This window comes from Esox lucius, chromosome 13 (assembly GCF_011004845.1).
Source record: "Esox lucius isolate fEsoLuc1 chromosome 13, fEsoLuc1.pri, whole genome shotgun sequence".
Taxonomy (NCBI): domain Eukaryota; kingdom Metazoa; phylum Chordata; class Actinopteri; order Esociformes; family Esocidae; genus Esox; species Esox lucius.
This window is the reverse complement of record NC_047581.1, coordinates 25291575-25308103: the sequence shown is the minus strand read 5'-3', so window position 1 is coordinate 25308103 and position 16529 is coordinate 25291575. Positions and strand designations below refer to the sequence as shown.

The window sequence follows — 16529 nt, the reverse complement described above, 5'->3', positions numbered from 1 at the left end:
ACGAATGAATCAGAGTGCAGCGTCAGACTTTACCTCACCCAGAAGGGTCACCTTAACGACAGCCGGAGGAGACTCAGCAGTATATGTTGACATCGACATGGGCTCCAGCCCAGCTTCACAGCTTAACACCTCCCCTTGTTACAGCCCTCCATTTATAACCCTAACATCTGCCAGTCGTCCTGCCACGCTGCCATCCCTGCACTGCCCTCTCTCTTTATCTAGATCTCTCTCTCACCCTCTCTCACCCTCTCTCTCTCTCTCTCTCTCTCTCTCTCTCTTTGTGTCACTGATTTGCAGCTCGCAGCTCCCAGTCAGTCCGAGCGTGTCAGTAAGTGAGAAGCCGGGTGTAAAAAGCAGCCGGCAGTCCTGCTAATTGGATTGTCAGCACAAGGCAATTCAGACCCATTTAGCTGAAATGCAGCACAGTGCATATTCTCACACCCCGGTCCCTACATTGTTTTTTGTCCAAATTGCCAATATGCCCTGAAATAAAATAGTGTAGTACTGAGTGGTAACCCTAATGACATAAATGAAGGCAGCGGCTGTGATGAGATATTGAGCAGTGGGTACCAAAAGAGACCCACCATATATTTTCATTGTCTACGCCTCTCATGTTATTTCAAACATTTTCAACATCTCATTTAAAAGAAATTTAGCCAACTGTAATTAAATCTGACAGTAAAATCCATTAACCTAATGAATTGTTGGTTAAGGAGGGAGAAATGGAAAATGCTAATTTTCCATTGCAGTAGGTTGTCTGCCGTATGTTCATAGCTCCACACGAGCTGCGTCCATTTAAACACAATGCCTGTGCCTCGATTGGCACCCCGTTCCCCATTAACTACACTTCTGACAGTAGCCCTGTGGAGATTGGTCAAAAGTAGTGAACTATTTATGTAATTCCAGGGGCCCAGAGGGAGAGAGACCTCTGGCATTAAATGACACTAATCCTGATGGACAAGGACAAGACCAATGTCATTGTCCAGTCACCCCTAGTATCTGAACAATAATGCTGTTGCGGACCGGGCTCAGACCCATGATTTTGCTCCCCAAACAGTGTTAGTTGAAATCACACCCTATTCACAGGTCTACTACACCACTTTAGACCAGAGTATGTAGTGAAAAAGATGCCACTAGAGACAGACAGTAATTAATAATGCATCTCTACTGTATGTACTTAGCTAACACTGGCAGAGGGAGCTGAGACAGGCAGAAGTGACAGGCTGAGGGCTGAGGAAAGCCGATAGAGCCTTTTAAAGCCATTTATGGTGTTTGTCCTGTGGAACCTGCTCCCTGTTTTCGTGGTCCAGGAAAATGTTGCTGCTCTCCGACGATTATAAGACGTTGAGAGTGTTGGGCTGGCTGAACAGGGAAGAGCCCATGCTGACTTATTTATTATTTCTCTATCCTGTCTTCTGTTCTTTTCCTCTTGGTTAGTTGGTTCTGCAGCAGACAGACCCTGGGTTTTATCCTAATCCCTGTTACCTTCAGTTTGGTGCCTTGGACTTTCGCTCCTCATCTGTTAGTGGTGCTGTTTGTTCAACCGCCCGTATTTGCTAATAACTCATACGCAACTGCCTAACTATTTATTACAAATTGGAAATCTGAGGCTTGCACCTGATGCCAACCTGCAAAAACTAAAAATGCGCTGTCACAGTCCCATTCCCTAAACGACTTAACAGAGCGCTCTACTTTACTCATGCATAACTCTCCAGTTGAATGAATTGCCTTTTCAAAGCGTAGGATCAGAGATTCACTTTCAAAAGGAGCAAGTTGTATCATTTCTGACACATAGGCTGGTCTACGCTCAGCTCGGTTCTCTTAGGGTAATATTGCTATTAAGGCGTTAGATACGTTAGACAGATGTAGCCTACTAATAACAGCGAATCAACAAATCAGAAATGTTTAATGAAACATAACTTAATTGATTGGCAGAGCAATCATTTCTATCTACAATTCAACAATTCAACATTAGTGTGTCTGTCTGGGGTGAAGGGATGGAGAACAACTCCAACCAATACCATGCCCATTTCTTTTCAGACAGCAGAACTTATCCAATAGATTTGTTCAGCCCTTCATACTGTTTGTGCTGGCAAATTTTTTCCAATCATGGGGACTTGTAAAAAAAGACTACCTCGCCGTCCTTGCCCTAGTCCACAAATCCCATAGTCCATGAACCTTAACATGACCCTTAACATGCCCTCCCCCACCCTCAGATATAACTGGGTAATGAGTGAGCCTGTGCATCACTAACCCCATTTCACACTGGGCCCTTGAATGCCAGCCTTCCTCCCTTTCTTCACTGATGCAGCTTTTTACAGGCATGGTACAGCCTGTTGCCTGCTGCTGGAACTCAGTGTCGCATTATGTAATAGAAAAAATCGAAATGATATGCTAACATGTGAAGGCATTCTGGGATAACTTCACTCTGTACTAGGTTTCAGTGAGATGTTTCAAACAGTAAAATTCAAATGGTTACCTAGATTAAAACTCACTGTTACATGATCCCTGGGATTATGTGAGTTATTTAGCAGAGATTAAGTAAATATTAAAGATTTAAATAGATAGAGAATATATCAAAGTTAATATACAGTGATAACAGAAATATCTATATCAAATTGTAGCACACGTCTGGCCTAGCATATTTTATTTCCCACAATTACTATTGCTTATTACCTGAAGATTTTGTTTGTCTAGTCTGTTTAGCTTGCAGCCCTGCCTTCTGCAGGTCCTTTATCTCGGAAATACCCCTATTGACCACTGCCTCACCACACTCTGTTTGGTTATGAAAATACATCATCAGGAAAGAAAACCACAGTTCCATGGTAACAAAAATGTGTTTGGGGGAAAATGTGGCAATGTTATTTAAATTGAATTGTTGTGTCAACCCTAAAATGTGTAAAAGTAGAAAGTATTGATGAGTGTACAGAGATAACTTAGTGCTTTTGTCCTCTAACACATTCCTCTCTCTTCCTCACCTTGCTTAATGTCTTTTATTCATCTGCTGTTACTCTATGCAAATAATCTATGGGAAGTGGCTCGTGCTCTCTACTTGTGATTTATTATTATGTCAAGATTGATAGATAGGGATATGTGAGATGATTTTATTGGCCACCCTTAATCATGAGCCGTTTGCTGTTAGACTATGTACTTGCTATTTCCCAAAAAATCACAAATGCTTTTCCAAAACTGGTTTTGTGTGGGCCGACATTGTTTCAGATTGGCTAGTGCTTTAGAGGTGCTAGTTGAGTATGAATATATCAGAAAAATATCCGAATATGTAATAACTAGTATCAAGAAATTAAAAACAATGTATGGACATACCTGGACATGCAGTGTCTGTTCAGTGATAGAGACAGCTATAGTATACTCTTCTACTGTACACACCTACAGTATACTCTTCTACTGTACACACCTATAGTATACTCTTCTACTGCACACACCTATAGTATACTCTTCTACTGTACACACCTACAGTATACTCTTCTACTGTACACACCTATAGTATACTCTTCTACTGTACACACCTACAGTATACTCTTCTACTGTACACACCTATAGTATACTCTTCTACTGTACACACCTACAGTATACTCTTCTACTGTACACACCTATAGTATACTCTTCTACTGTACACACCTATAGTATACTCTTCTACTGCACACATCTACAGTATACTATTTTACTGTACACACCTATAGTATACTCTTCTACTGTACACACCTATAGTATACTCTTCTACTGTACACACCTACAGTATACTCTTCTACTGTACACACCTACAGTATACTCTTCTACTGCACACATCTACAGTATACTATTTTACTGTACACACCTACAGTATACTCTTCTACTGTACACACCTACAGTATACTCTTCTACTGTACACACCTACAGTATACTCTTCTACTGCACACATCTACAGTATACTATTTTACTGTACACACCTACAGTATACTCTTCTACTGTACACACCTACAGTATACTCTGGGTTGCAATCTGGGATATAGAGCTGAGCACGTACCCACAAAGCCTCTCAGACTAGAACATAGGACATGAGTGCTAAGAATAGAGACATTTTACTCCTACTCTTATGTGTAAAAATGGAAGCGATGCACAAAGCCTATTTACTCAACAGTCACACTTAGTCAATATATATTTAGGACACCTCAGAGATGGTCCTAACAAGTTAAGAATTACCAGCAGCCCCACAGACAAGCAGTTGCTTTGGATTTGGATTTTTGTCAATGAGGCAGATCACATGGGATCTCCCATTGTGGGAAGCAACCAGTCTATTCATTTACATCTCAGTAGACATCCAGGAGCCTGTTCTTTCACTAGTGTTGAATGTGTCCATGCAATACAAGCCCCCAGAGGTATTAAGGTTGTTGTTGTACTGAAGAATTGGATAGAAATGAACAATTTATATTTTCCTTGAGTGTTGTTTTATGGTAATGCATACATGTTAACATAAATCACTTGCCGAAATGTATTGGGGTGTGGATAACATTAAAATATGAATGATTTTTAGTGTGAATTCCCTGTTAGTCAAACTGTGCTACAATGCACAATGTGTAGAAATTCCTTGACATTTGCTGGTTGCTGAAACTGTAGAAGCATTCAGAACAGATCTATAACATATCAGAATTGCTTCCAATGAAATTGACAGATCTAGAATGTGCAATTCTGGTTAGGTTAGGGGCACTGTGTAGAGTCCTGCCTCAAATGTTTCCAGGAATTTAAACGAAAACACGACTTGTCTCCTCTTCACTTACTGAGAAGACCAGTATATTAGTAGTTAGTGCAGGATGATTTAGGGTGGGGAACATGATACTTCCAGTGTCTAAACTGAGTTTGTGGACACCACATGTCAATGCAATCTGATTGATGGACTGGCAAGAAAGTTTAAATAAGGAATATATCATGCACTAAGAAATGTGTTCTAAAAATTATTTTAAACATTAACTTAAATATGTCTTCTGGTCATTTATGTTTGTATTAATGCTAGTAGGACAGTAAACCTTACATAAGACCTCTTTAAGGTCTGGGATAGGCAAAAAGTAGGACTCAATAGTGTGAGTTATATGCAACAGCTCATAACCTGAGCTTGGGAAACTAATATAACTCTCCTACTTGGAATAAATCATTGTAAATCAATTTTACAGCCTATTGCACAGTAACGAAAATACATTAATTTGCTTACCTAGCCAGCTAAAGATCTAACTTCTTCCGAATGAACAAAGCATATAATTTGACACAGTAATAGTTTATCAAAATCAGTGTGATTCAAGTCAGTTCATTCAATTTTCTGTTACAGTTTACAGATGGAACAATACTATAGATTTTAATAGACTATGGTGATGCGAAATACATCTTCCTTATTTCAAATGTGAATTCAATTCAATATAGCAGTTTTCATTTTACAGCTAAAAGGATTATGCATGCCAACAGCAAGAATTAGGAGCAGACGGGGATTGTGTCTGGCAAAAACTATAACTAGCTTTTTATTGCATATTTCACATAGAGTCACATTTACTGTGACTGTATTTAAGAGTGCTACAGTATAAGGTTTGCATTTGGCAAATAGTTATTTCCTATTATTAATTATTTCGGAGCTACATCTTCAGTATCGTTTATACCTGTTACAGTGATGACACCATTTTATGAGATTCATTTGACTCTTTTAGAGTTTCTCTGGGTAGTATCGTATCATCATCCTAAATCCTGTTCTTGGCTGGGAATTCCTTTAGTCTTAAAACAAATTTTAACAGGATTCCTATGACCTTTTCTAAGATGTTTGTGCATATGAGCTTTTTTCTCTTCTGCTTACCTTTGCTCAAGTCTTTAGAAAGGCCTCTGGGAGAAGGATCATTTAGGTGGCAGACCATATTTTGAAAACTAAGTCAAAGAAGGATGGTGAGCCAAATGCTTATCACGTATTAAAGACAACATGCACACTTAGGTTGTAAAAATACACTGCCTGTTCTTCACTTCGATTTTGTATGACAAATACCCTGTATCATCACAATCTCTATTAAATGTTTTTTTTATGGGAGTAGTTTGAAGCTATTACTGATTTAGGTTTAAGTAAACAAGTATTATAATACACTCACTTTATTAGGTGAATCATGTGGCTCAATATGTAAAGCATGCAGACATGGCCCAGAGGTCCATGTGTTGTTCGACTCTGACATACCACTGTCAGAGTCCTCTAATGGACTCTGACAGTGGTATGATTGTTGGTGCCAGACATGGTTGCTCCAACATGTATTATCACACACTGCTGTCTCTCGAGTTTACAGAGAAAGGTGAAATAAAACTTAAAAATATCCAGGGAGCGGCAGAAAACACCTTTGAGAGGTTAGAGGAGAATCGACAGAGTCTTTCAAGCTGAAAGTAGGGCCACAAATAACCAATAACCATTTACAGCGGTTTGCAGAAGGGCATCTCTGAATGCACAATGCGTCCAACCTGGGAGTGGATAGAGATGAAAGGTGGTCCTGCCCGATACTAGGTGAATTTACCTAATGAAGTGGCTGTTGAATGAAAGTGTAAAGTTTTTCCTGTCTAGTCTTTGTGCTTACACATCACAGGGAGAGAGATTGAAGGTCCTAAATTCATCCCATGTTTAACACCGGCTTGACCTCCCTGTTCATTTGTCATGTAATACCTAATGAAGACTCCACAAAGTAATTGATGTTCTCCCAAACTGCACTGCAAGCTCTCTAGTAGAAGCAGGGTTGAATTGGTAATAGAAAGAGCAGAGTTTGTGAGGAGAAAGAGAGAGGGGCGAGAGGTATTCAGAGCAGAACGGGCGCTGCCAGACCCCTCAAAGTGCCAGTCGTTTTCTAAATCCCCCAGTTGAAGTTCAATCATTTATTTCAAGAATTTCCAAGATAAATACTATTAGGACTCTCACTTGTGTTCATTTATTTACTATTATATTGACATGTTTCGACCTGCTACCTGAAAAGGTGTTCATTGATTTATAAGAAAATTATAGCTGTTGTAATGTCTCCGAGCTGAAAAAAATATTCTGTCTTTGTTATTGCCATCTTAGTCCCTGCTGTAATGAATTATTGATTAAACAACTATCAAATAATGAAATCGCTATCGTTTACTCGCTCCATCATGTCCCTTCATTAGAATTGAAGCATTTGGACATATTAAATCTGTCAATTGAACTTTTATGTCGTCTTACAGAGAGTCCCTCAAAATGCCTTCAACACGTATCGTATTCCATTGTATTTCTCTTCTCCCACCAGATGAAGTCTACAGAAGTGGACCAAGGGCTTTTCACAGACACCTACTGCAAAGTGTGCAGCGCTCAGCTCATCTCTGAGTCCCAGAGGGTTGCCCACTACGAGGTGAGGTATATTTACTCTTCTACAATGGGTCTCATCTCCCAGGAGTCTTGAACTGTTTATACCCAAGGAGAAACCTGACACATCGTAATGAGCAGCATGTTGTTTGCCATAGATTATCTGCTGGGTCGAGCTAATGTAAAAAAACAGGACATTACAGCCGATGTTCTAAGACATTAGGACCACAGTGTGATGCTGTGCCTGGCCAATGTTTGTGTCTGCCAAGCAATGCCATTAAAAAAAAACAAAAAAACATTACCAAGCAATGCAACAATTATTAACCGAGGCATTTATCTGTGGGAAAACAGCATTCATTTTGCAGCAGTTTAAAAATGTAAATCACCACACGAATCACCTGATTGACCCAATTATTCTTAGTTATTTACTGCCCCGCAGGACCTCTGGCTTTGCCGACAAACAGACAAGGCAGTAGAACTTTTCTGTCAATGTGTTTGGCAGTGTTCGAGTAATGCCAGAGCTAACGGAACTACAGACACCTTGAATTTTCTTCTGCTTGACTACACTTCTAGGAACACCTTTTAGGGTTTCAGGACATTTAAAGTACATGAACAACATGTTTGGATTATGTATTTGCATACTATCAAACGGTTAAGAATGGGTTATGTTATGTAGTCTAAGTATCAATTGACAATGACTTATGGGGATTTCTTTTTCTAATGGGAATTCATTTTCAAACTTATTTTAAACAGACTAGCTACAAGAGTAGGGGGAAATGGGACAGGCAGAAGGGAAAATGCATCTGTGGCAGTAAAATGGGTTTATTTATACACAGCCACATCGTAAAACTAAATATACAAATCATTATAGTCAACAGCAATTAATGAATGCATGTCATTTTAATCAAATTTTTTTCTTTTTGATTAATTAGAAATTGAGTTATTGAGCTTGTAATCTTCTTTGCACTTCGTAACTTGAATGGTGGCAGTTTGTAGAGGATTCTGGGAAATTAAACATTTATTATTTTACAGAATGTTTAATGCATGTTTGATGAAAGAAAACGTATACTTCTTTAAGTATTAAGCAGCTTGTAAGTTGCCCCATGAGTTTTAAAGTTGCAGTGGATAGTTGATGTCTTCAGTGCTTTTTACCTATATTTGTAGTCTTTACAGTATTGTACATTACCATTTTTGTCTTATATCAGAGTCTTTTATACAGAGTGATTTACAGAATAAAATGAGCTTAACTCTCTTGATGATGGACAGAACAAAATGTTATCACATTGTTTGGCTCTAGGATTCGATCTACGAACCATTAAAAAAGTAGTTTGATTCTGAACCTGCTAGGCTACGCTGCTCATGTCGCAATCCTTTCCTACGGCAGAAAGCAAACTGTTCCCTATCCTGGATTAGGATGGAGTATGGGATGACTTTACAGCCCAAGACATCCTGCTTACTACAAACCAGGCTCTAATCCTCTAGACAATGTTGGCAATTCTTTGAATAATAATAAAAAATGATAATCGTAAACAAATAAAAAAAATTCTCCACAGGTTTCTGTGATAAAATGTAATTGTAATCATGCATCTAATCACAATATATGCTATAATTTCATAGAGCATTCAGACCCTTGCCATGACAACACTATTCGACATAATTAAGTTGGCATTTGTCTATTAAGTCCCACACATTACAGTTCATGTCAGAGCAAAAACCAAGCACATAGACATCTACAGTTGGGCTCATAAGTTTACATACCCTGGCAGAAATTATTAAATGTTGGCATTGATTTTGAAAACTGTCTTTTATTTAAGGATAGAGATCATATAAAGCCATTTATTATCACATAGTTGTTTGGCTCCTTTTTAGATCATAATGATAACAGAAATCACCCAAATGGCCCTGATCAAAAGTTTATATAGCCTTGAATGTTTGGCCTTGTTACAGACACACAAGTTTGACACAGACAGGTGAAAATAGCAAATAAAGGTGAATTTCCCACACCTGTGGCTTTTTAAATTTCAATTAGTGTGTGTGTATAAATAGCCAATGAGTTTGTTAGCTCTCACCTGGATGCACATTACTGAGCCATTAGGAGGAGAAAGTAACTGTCAATAAGCCTGCATACTGTAACAAGGTAATGGAACTTTATAAAGATGGAAAAGGATAGAAAAAGATATCCAAAGCATTGCAAATGCCAGTCTGTACTGTTCAATCACTTATTAAGAAGTGGAAATTCAGGGATCTATTGACACCAAGCCAAGGTCACATAGACCAAGAAAGATTTCAGCCAAAACTGCCAGAAGAATTGTTTGGGATACAAAGAAAAACCCGAAGGTGACCTCAGGAGAAATTCAGGCTCCTCTGGAAAAAGAAATACAGTCTGCTCTGGAAAAGTTGTTTCAAGGAACACAATACGACAATACTGGAACAAAAATTTGCTGCATGGTCGAGTTGCCAGAAAAAAGCCTTTACTGCACCAATGCCACAAAAAAGCCGGTTACAATATGCCCGACAACACCTTGACACACCTCACTGCTTCTGGCACACTGTTATTTGGAGTGACGAGACCAAAATAGAGCTTTATGGACACAACCATGTGCGCTATGTTTGGAGAAGGGTCAACGAGGCCTATAGTGAACAGAATACCATCCCCACTGTGAAGCATGGTGGTGGCTCACTGATGTTTTGGGGGGGTGTGAGCTCAAAAGGCACAGGGAATCTTGTGAAAATTGATGGCAAAATTAATGCAGCATGTTATCAGAAAATACTGGCAGACATAATGAATTCTTCAGCATGAAAGCTGTGCATGGGATGCTCTTAGACTTTCCAGCACAACAATGACCCTAAGCACAAGGCCAAGTTGACCCTCTAGTGGTTACAGCAGAAAAATGTGATGGTTCTGGAGTGGCCATCACAGTCTCCTGACCTTAATATCATCGAGCCACTCTTGGGAGATCACAAACGTGCGGTTCATGCAAGACGACCAAAGACTTTGGATGCAGTGGAGGCATTTTGCCAAGATGAATGGGCTATATCACCTGCAAGATTTCGAGGCCTCATAGACAACTATTAAAAAGTCTGCATTCTGTCATTGATGCTAAAGGGGGAAATACACAGTATTAAGAACTAAGGGTATGCAGACTTTACATTATAGAACCATAGACTTTATCTACTTCTGTCCTACAAGTGTTCTGTGCAACAAGAGTGATACAATTCTATATTGCTTTTTCCTTCTTCCATCTTCCTTTTTACTTAGTTCTCCTTTCTGCCTACAAGCAAATTTAGAAGAAATACCAGTGACATGATCAATATAGATGTGCTCCATCAATACTACAAAGCCTTAGATTACCGACAATATCCTCCCAACAATACTGCTTTGACCTCGGATAACCCATCAAAGAGGCAAAGCATCAATATAAGTAGGACTAAAATCCTACTACACTCTGACTCTTGTTGGATGTAGCAGGGTTTAGGAACCATCACAGACTACAAAGAAAACTCATCCTCAAGCTGGCCAGTGGCTCAAGCTAAATGCCTTTTATGCTACAAGGAAAGCAACACTGAATGTTGCTGTTCTAATGACCATGTGCCCTCACTCTCTATAACTCTCTATAGTCGATTTAAACAAAATTCTATTGTTAAGACCGCATTGGCCAGATGGAATACAACGGAGTATGTTCAGAGCAGCTGGCAGGTGTCGTCCCTGACCCAGTCTGTAACTAGCTCTCTATAGTCCTTGTGGCCAGGAATTCAGCCAACCTAGCTAACCAGGCAATAACTAGCAGTCAGTTGCATTCACATCAGTAGCCATGGATTGGTAACGTCATGTCTCACATCCACACCTTCATCTCGGACACTGTATCTACTGCAAATCTCATACCGCCCGATAGTTCCACAGATTCTCAATTGCACTCTTCGCTGCTCTCTCCCAACTTGACAAAAGAGAATATCTATCAGAGAATGATGTTTATCGACTAGAAGTCGACTAGAAGTTAGTTTTAACAACACTGTACACTCCAAACATGTCACTAATCTCATGACCCTGAGACTGAAGAACTGCCTCTGCAACTGAACTTCCTGATGGGTTGCCCCAAAAAGGGCAAGAAACAACACCTTCTGCCCCAGGCTCCTTAACACAGGGGCCCCTCAAGGGTGTGTGCTTAAATCCTACCTTTATTCCCAGTTCACTCACTCCGAGTGGTACTGATCACTGATGAGGTGAGGATGACCTTTCATTGTGGTGCCAGGAAAACCGTTTCTCCCTAAAGACAAAGTAACTGTCTGTGAACTTCAGAAAACAGAGGGGGCATTCCTCAAATATGGTCCGTGCTCACCCAGACATCGGTAAAGGAAGCATGTCAAAGCCTCTTCCACTTAAGAAAGCTGATCTTGATTGGCCACTCAGGTCTCAGGTCAAGCTTTACACCACAGTCGCCTCTTCCACTTAAGGAGGCAGATCTCGATTGGCCACTCAGGTCCCACACCCTAGGCACACAAATAGTAACACTTCATGACGCACACACGCATACACTTGTACAATTACACTCACCTAAAGGATTATTAGGAACACAATACTAATACTGTATTTGACCCCCTTTCGCCTTCAGAACTGCCTTAAATCTACGTGGCATTGATTCAACAAGGTGCTGAAAGCATTCTTTAGAAATGTTGGCCCATATTGATAGGATAGCATCTTGCAGTTCATGGAGATTTGTGGGACGCACATCCAGGGCACGAAGCTCCCGTTCCACCACATCCCAAAGAGGCTCTATTGGGTTGAGATCTGGTGACTGTGGGGGTCCATTTCAGTACAGTGAACTCATTGTCATGTTCAAGAAACCAATTTGAAATGATTCGAGCTTTGTGACATGGTGCATTATCCTGCTGGAAGTAGCAATCAGAGGATGGGTACATGGTGGTCATAAAGGGATGGACATGGTCAGAAACAATTCTCAGGTAGGCCGTGGCATTTAAACGATGCCCAATTGGCACTAAGGGGCCTAAAGTGTGCCAAGAAAACATCCCCCACACCATTACACCACCACCACCAGCCTGCACAGTGGAAACAAGGCATGATGGATCCATGTTCTCATTCTGTTTATGCCAAATTCTGACTCTACCATCTGAATGTCTCAACAGAAATCGAGACTCATCAGACCAGGCAACATTCTTCCAGTCTTCAACTGTCCAATTTTGGTGAGCTCGTGCAAATTGTAGCCTCTTTTTCCTATTTGTAGTGGAGATTACTGGTACCCGGTGGGGTCTTCTGCTGTTGTAGCCATCCGCCTCAAGGATGTGCGTGTTGTGGCTTCACAAATGCTTTGCTGCATACCTCGGTTGTAACGAGTGGTTATTTCAGTCAAAGTTGCTCTTCTATCAGCTTGAATCAGTCGGCCCATTCTCCTCTGACCTCTAGCATCAACAAGGCATTTTCGCCCACAGGACTGCCGCATTCTGGATATTTTTCCCTTTTCACACCATTCTTTGTAAACCCTAGAAATGGTTGTGCGTGAAAATCCCAGTTACTGAGCAGATTGTGAAATACTCAGACCGGCCAGTCTGGCACCAACAACCATGCCACGCTCAAAATTGTTTAAATAACCTTTCTTTCCCATTCAGACATTCCATTTGCAGTTCAGGAGATTGTCTTGACCAGCACCACACCCCTAAATGCATTGAAGCAACTGCCATGTGATTGGTTGATTAGATAATTGCATTAATGAGAAATTGAACAGGTGTTCCTAATAATCCTTTAGGTGAGTGTATAATGTTGAGACCATCAGTAGATGGCTGCAACATTATGATTTGAACCTATAATCCAATGAGCAGCAGTTTAAATTGTATCCAAGTCAGTGTTTTTTGCAGATCTTGTCAAAATGTTTTGTACCACCCCACTGCTCCACACACCCCCGGCGAACCCTTCTCTCTTTAGTTTGGGAACCAGAATCTAATGATGTGGCTCTAAACAAATAAACTAAATATATATATATATATATATTTTTACCTGTTTCATTCTACTCCAAATACCACTGCTGGCAATTGGAAGGTAACTGGTCTTCTCCGTACAGATGCTGCCTTTCACTCACTGTCACAAAGAGTCAGAAAGAAGCGTCTGACTGCAGAGCCCATGATGCATCTCTACGGATGTCCGGAATAATAAGAGTTGAAAGGACCCATATGAGCCTTCAATCATGTAGTTTAAAGGGGAATGGGAAACTTTAGGAAGTAATGCTAAGCAAGCAGATGTATTCAGTCTGCTAATAGTAAACATATGCGTTTAATATACATTAGAAACATCTTTTTTAAGGACTTTCATTGGTAATGGCTGGCCCCAATGCTTAATTGGAAGGAATGAGCAAAAACTAATTTAGCACAGAGACTGAAAGTGAATGCTACAGGTCACCGGGAGGTGACTGTCTCCACTCAACCTTTATGGTTTACAACAGCTTGGCAGCGCAATCCTTAAGGTCAGGACATACTTATTAGGCTAACACTGTAAGTCTGCTAGAGTTTTTAAAACCTAACTAGACAAGGTAGCCAGTCTTTTTTGTCAGCTAACTGTGCCAAATAAAAAAATATAATTTGAAAAGCATTTGTCATAAGGTATATGCTAAAACTAAAACAAACTGACTATAGTGATTTGATTTTAAATCAAATCTGTGTAATAGGGAGAGAATGCACACATTGCAAGGGTTCAGGGTCCTGTACAGTATTTTATTAAAGGAAACAGTAGTGGAAGATGTGAGGGGAAAATCAAAGGACAACCTGCTCTCCATGCGTAGCTGCTGCATCTCTAGGGCACGCTCCTGATGACAATTTAGGTGGGCAGTTGTTACTTCGGCAGCCTCTCACGGCGCTAATTACCCAAATATGGTAAAAAATTATGCCTTTAAGTCTATGGGACACAACTGAAAACATCTAAGAAAACTAGATTTCTGATATTGGCAGAGGTGCTTGGCAACATTATTTAATTGGCATGGTCAGTTGACCAGTAAAACAATTTATTTTGCCAAAGAGAGGACAGTTGGACCACTGCCATTTCCTTCAAATGTATATATTCAACAATTACCATCAACAATCAATCATCGAATTTTCATCATCAAATTTATTTATAAAGCCCTTTTTACAACAGCAGTTGTCACAAAGTGCTTTACAGAGACACCCGGCCTTAAACCCCAAGGAGCAAACAACAGTAGTGTTGAATTTCAGTGGCTAGGAAAAACTCCCTAAGAAGGTCGAATATTAGGAAGAAACCTAGAGAGGACCCAGGCTCAGAGGGGTGACCAGTCCTCTTCTGGCTGTGCCGGGTGAGATATTAAGAGTCCAATTGGAATAATAAATACATTTCTCCGGGCTAAATCCAGAGTCTATTTGATTTTAGACTAGGTCAGAAGTATGACCAGGTAGACAAGGACAGGTACAGCAACGGGCCCCCCAAACCAGGTAATCCGCAGAAGTGGACCAGGACCTCATCTCCTCCTAAAATTTTTAACTGGAGGAGACTGAGAAAAGTTAGTAGTACATCCCTCATATCCCCCAGCACAATAATATAGCAGCGTAACACCTTGGAACTGAGACGGGGGGGTCCGGTGACACTGTGGCCCTACCCGGGGGAGGCCCAGGCTACACCTAATTATAAACCGTGCTGTAGAGATGAGTTTTTAGTAGACACTTGAAAGTTTGCACTGAGTTTGCATTTCTAATCTTAATTCGCAGATCATTCCACAGGAGTGGAGCTCTATGAGAAAAGGCCCTGCCGCCAACTGTTTGTTTAGAAATTCTAGGTACAATTAAAAGGCCTGCATCTTGCGATCTAAGGTTACGTGTAGGTATGTATGGCTGGATCATTTCAGCAAGGTAAGTAGGAGCAAGTCCATGTATTGATTTATAGGTTAAGAGTAAAACCTTAAAATCAGCCCTAACCCTAACAGGCAGCCAATGTAAGGACGCCAGGACAGGGGTGATGTGTTCAAATTTTTTTGTTCTAGTTAGGATTCTAGCAGCCGTGTGCAGCACTAATTGAAGTTTATTTATTAATTTGTCTGGATAACCAGAGAGAAGAGCAATGCAATAATCTAATCTAGAAGTAACGAAATCATGGATTAATTTTTCTGCATCAGTTTTTGATAGAAAGTTTCAAATTTTTGCGATGTTTCGAAGATGAAAATAAGCAACTCTTGAGACATATTTTATATGTTCTTCAAAGGAGAGGTCAGGGTCAAGGGTAACGCCAAGGTTTTTTACCGTTTTTTGGGATACGACCATGCAGCCTTTGAGGTTCACAGTGAGATCTGCTAACAACGCTCTTTGTTTTTTGGGTCCTAAAAGGAGCATTTCTGTTTTATTTGAGTTTAAGAGCAAGAAATGCTCTGTCATCCACTTCCTAATATCTGAAACGCATGCTTCCAAAATAGCTAATTTAGGGGCTTCTCCATGCTTCATTGAAATATATAACTGTGTGTCATCAGCATAACAGTGAAAGTTAATATTGTGATTTCGGATTACATCGCCCAGAGGGAGCATATATAGTGAGAACAATAATGGGCCCAGAACCGAGCCTTGAGGAACTCCAAAGCATACCTTTGACTTGTCAGAGGATATGCCATCCACACTAACGAACTGATATCTTTCAGATAAATAAGATTTAAACCAGGCTAGAACATGTCCACGTAGCCCAATACAATCTCATCGTCATGTATAAATGTTCTACAGAACGAACCAGTAATGCTTTCCATCTGTTGCCACCACATTCAGAAGCATCTCTTATGCATTTTATATGATCTGCAATTTGGGTGGAAGGCCATTTTGTTCACATACAGTACATGTCTTGGAATGGTACTTTTAGGTGAATCTGGGTTCCATCTACTCTGATAATTTTTAGGAACACAAAAAACAAATAAACTCTGTAGTGTATGGAAAGTGATAGTGTATGGAAATGATATGAAACATGATTGTTTTTATGGGCATTTGTTGGTTTTCTTATTCTGGGTTTTCACATCGATGTGGCCCTATTACAATGTGCCCCGTGTAACCTGAGGGGTGGATGGTGCTTGGATGTGCACTGGAATTGTGTTTGTTAACTTTGTTTGCCCCTCTAAAATATATATTTTTTATGCCCAACCTATGTCTACTGAGCCACTGTACTTAAAAAATAACCCATTTGGCTCTAAAAAGGAGTTCTCTGTGTACAGCAATTAATCCATCA

At 40.1% G+C, this 16529-nt stretch overlaps 1 protein-coding gene across 1 annotated transcript in view; it reads left to right on the top strand.

Moving 5' to 3' along the window:
- zmat4a (zinc finger, matrin-type 4a) overlaps nt 1–16529 on the top strand; it is a 160532-nt gene that overhangs the window by 20618 nt on the left and 123385 nt on the right. The window contains exon 2 of the mRNA XM_013136765.3: nt 7266–7367. Coding sequence (XP_012992219.1) covers nt 7266–7367 — 102 coding nt within the window. The remainder of the gene's footprint in view (nt 1–7265; nt 7368–16529) is intronic.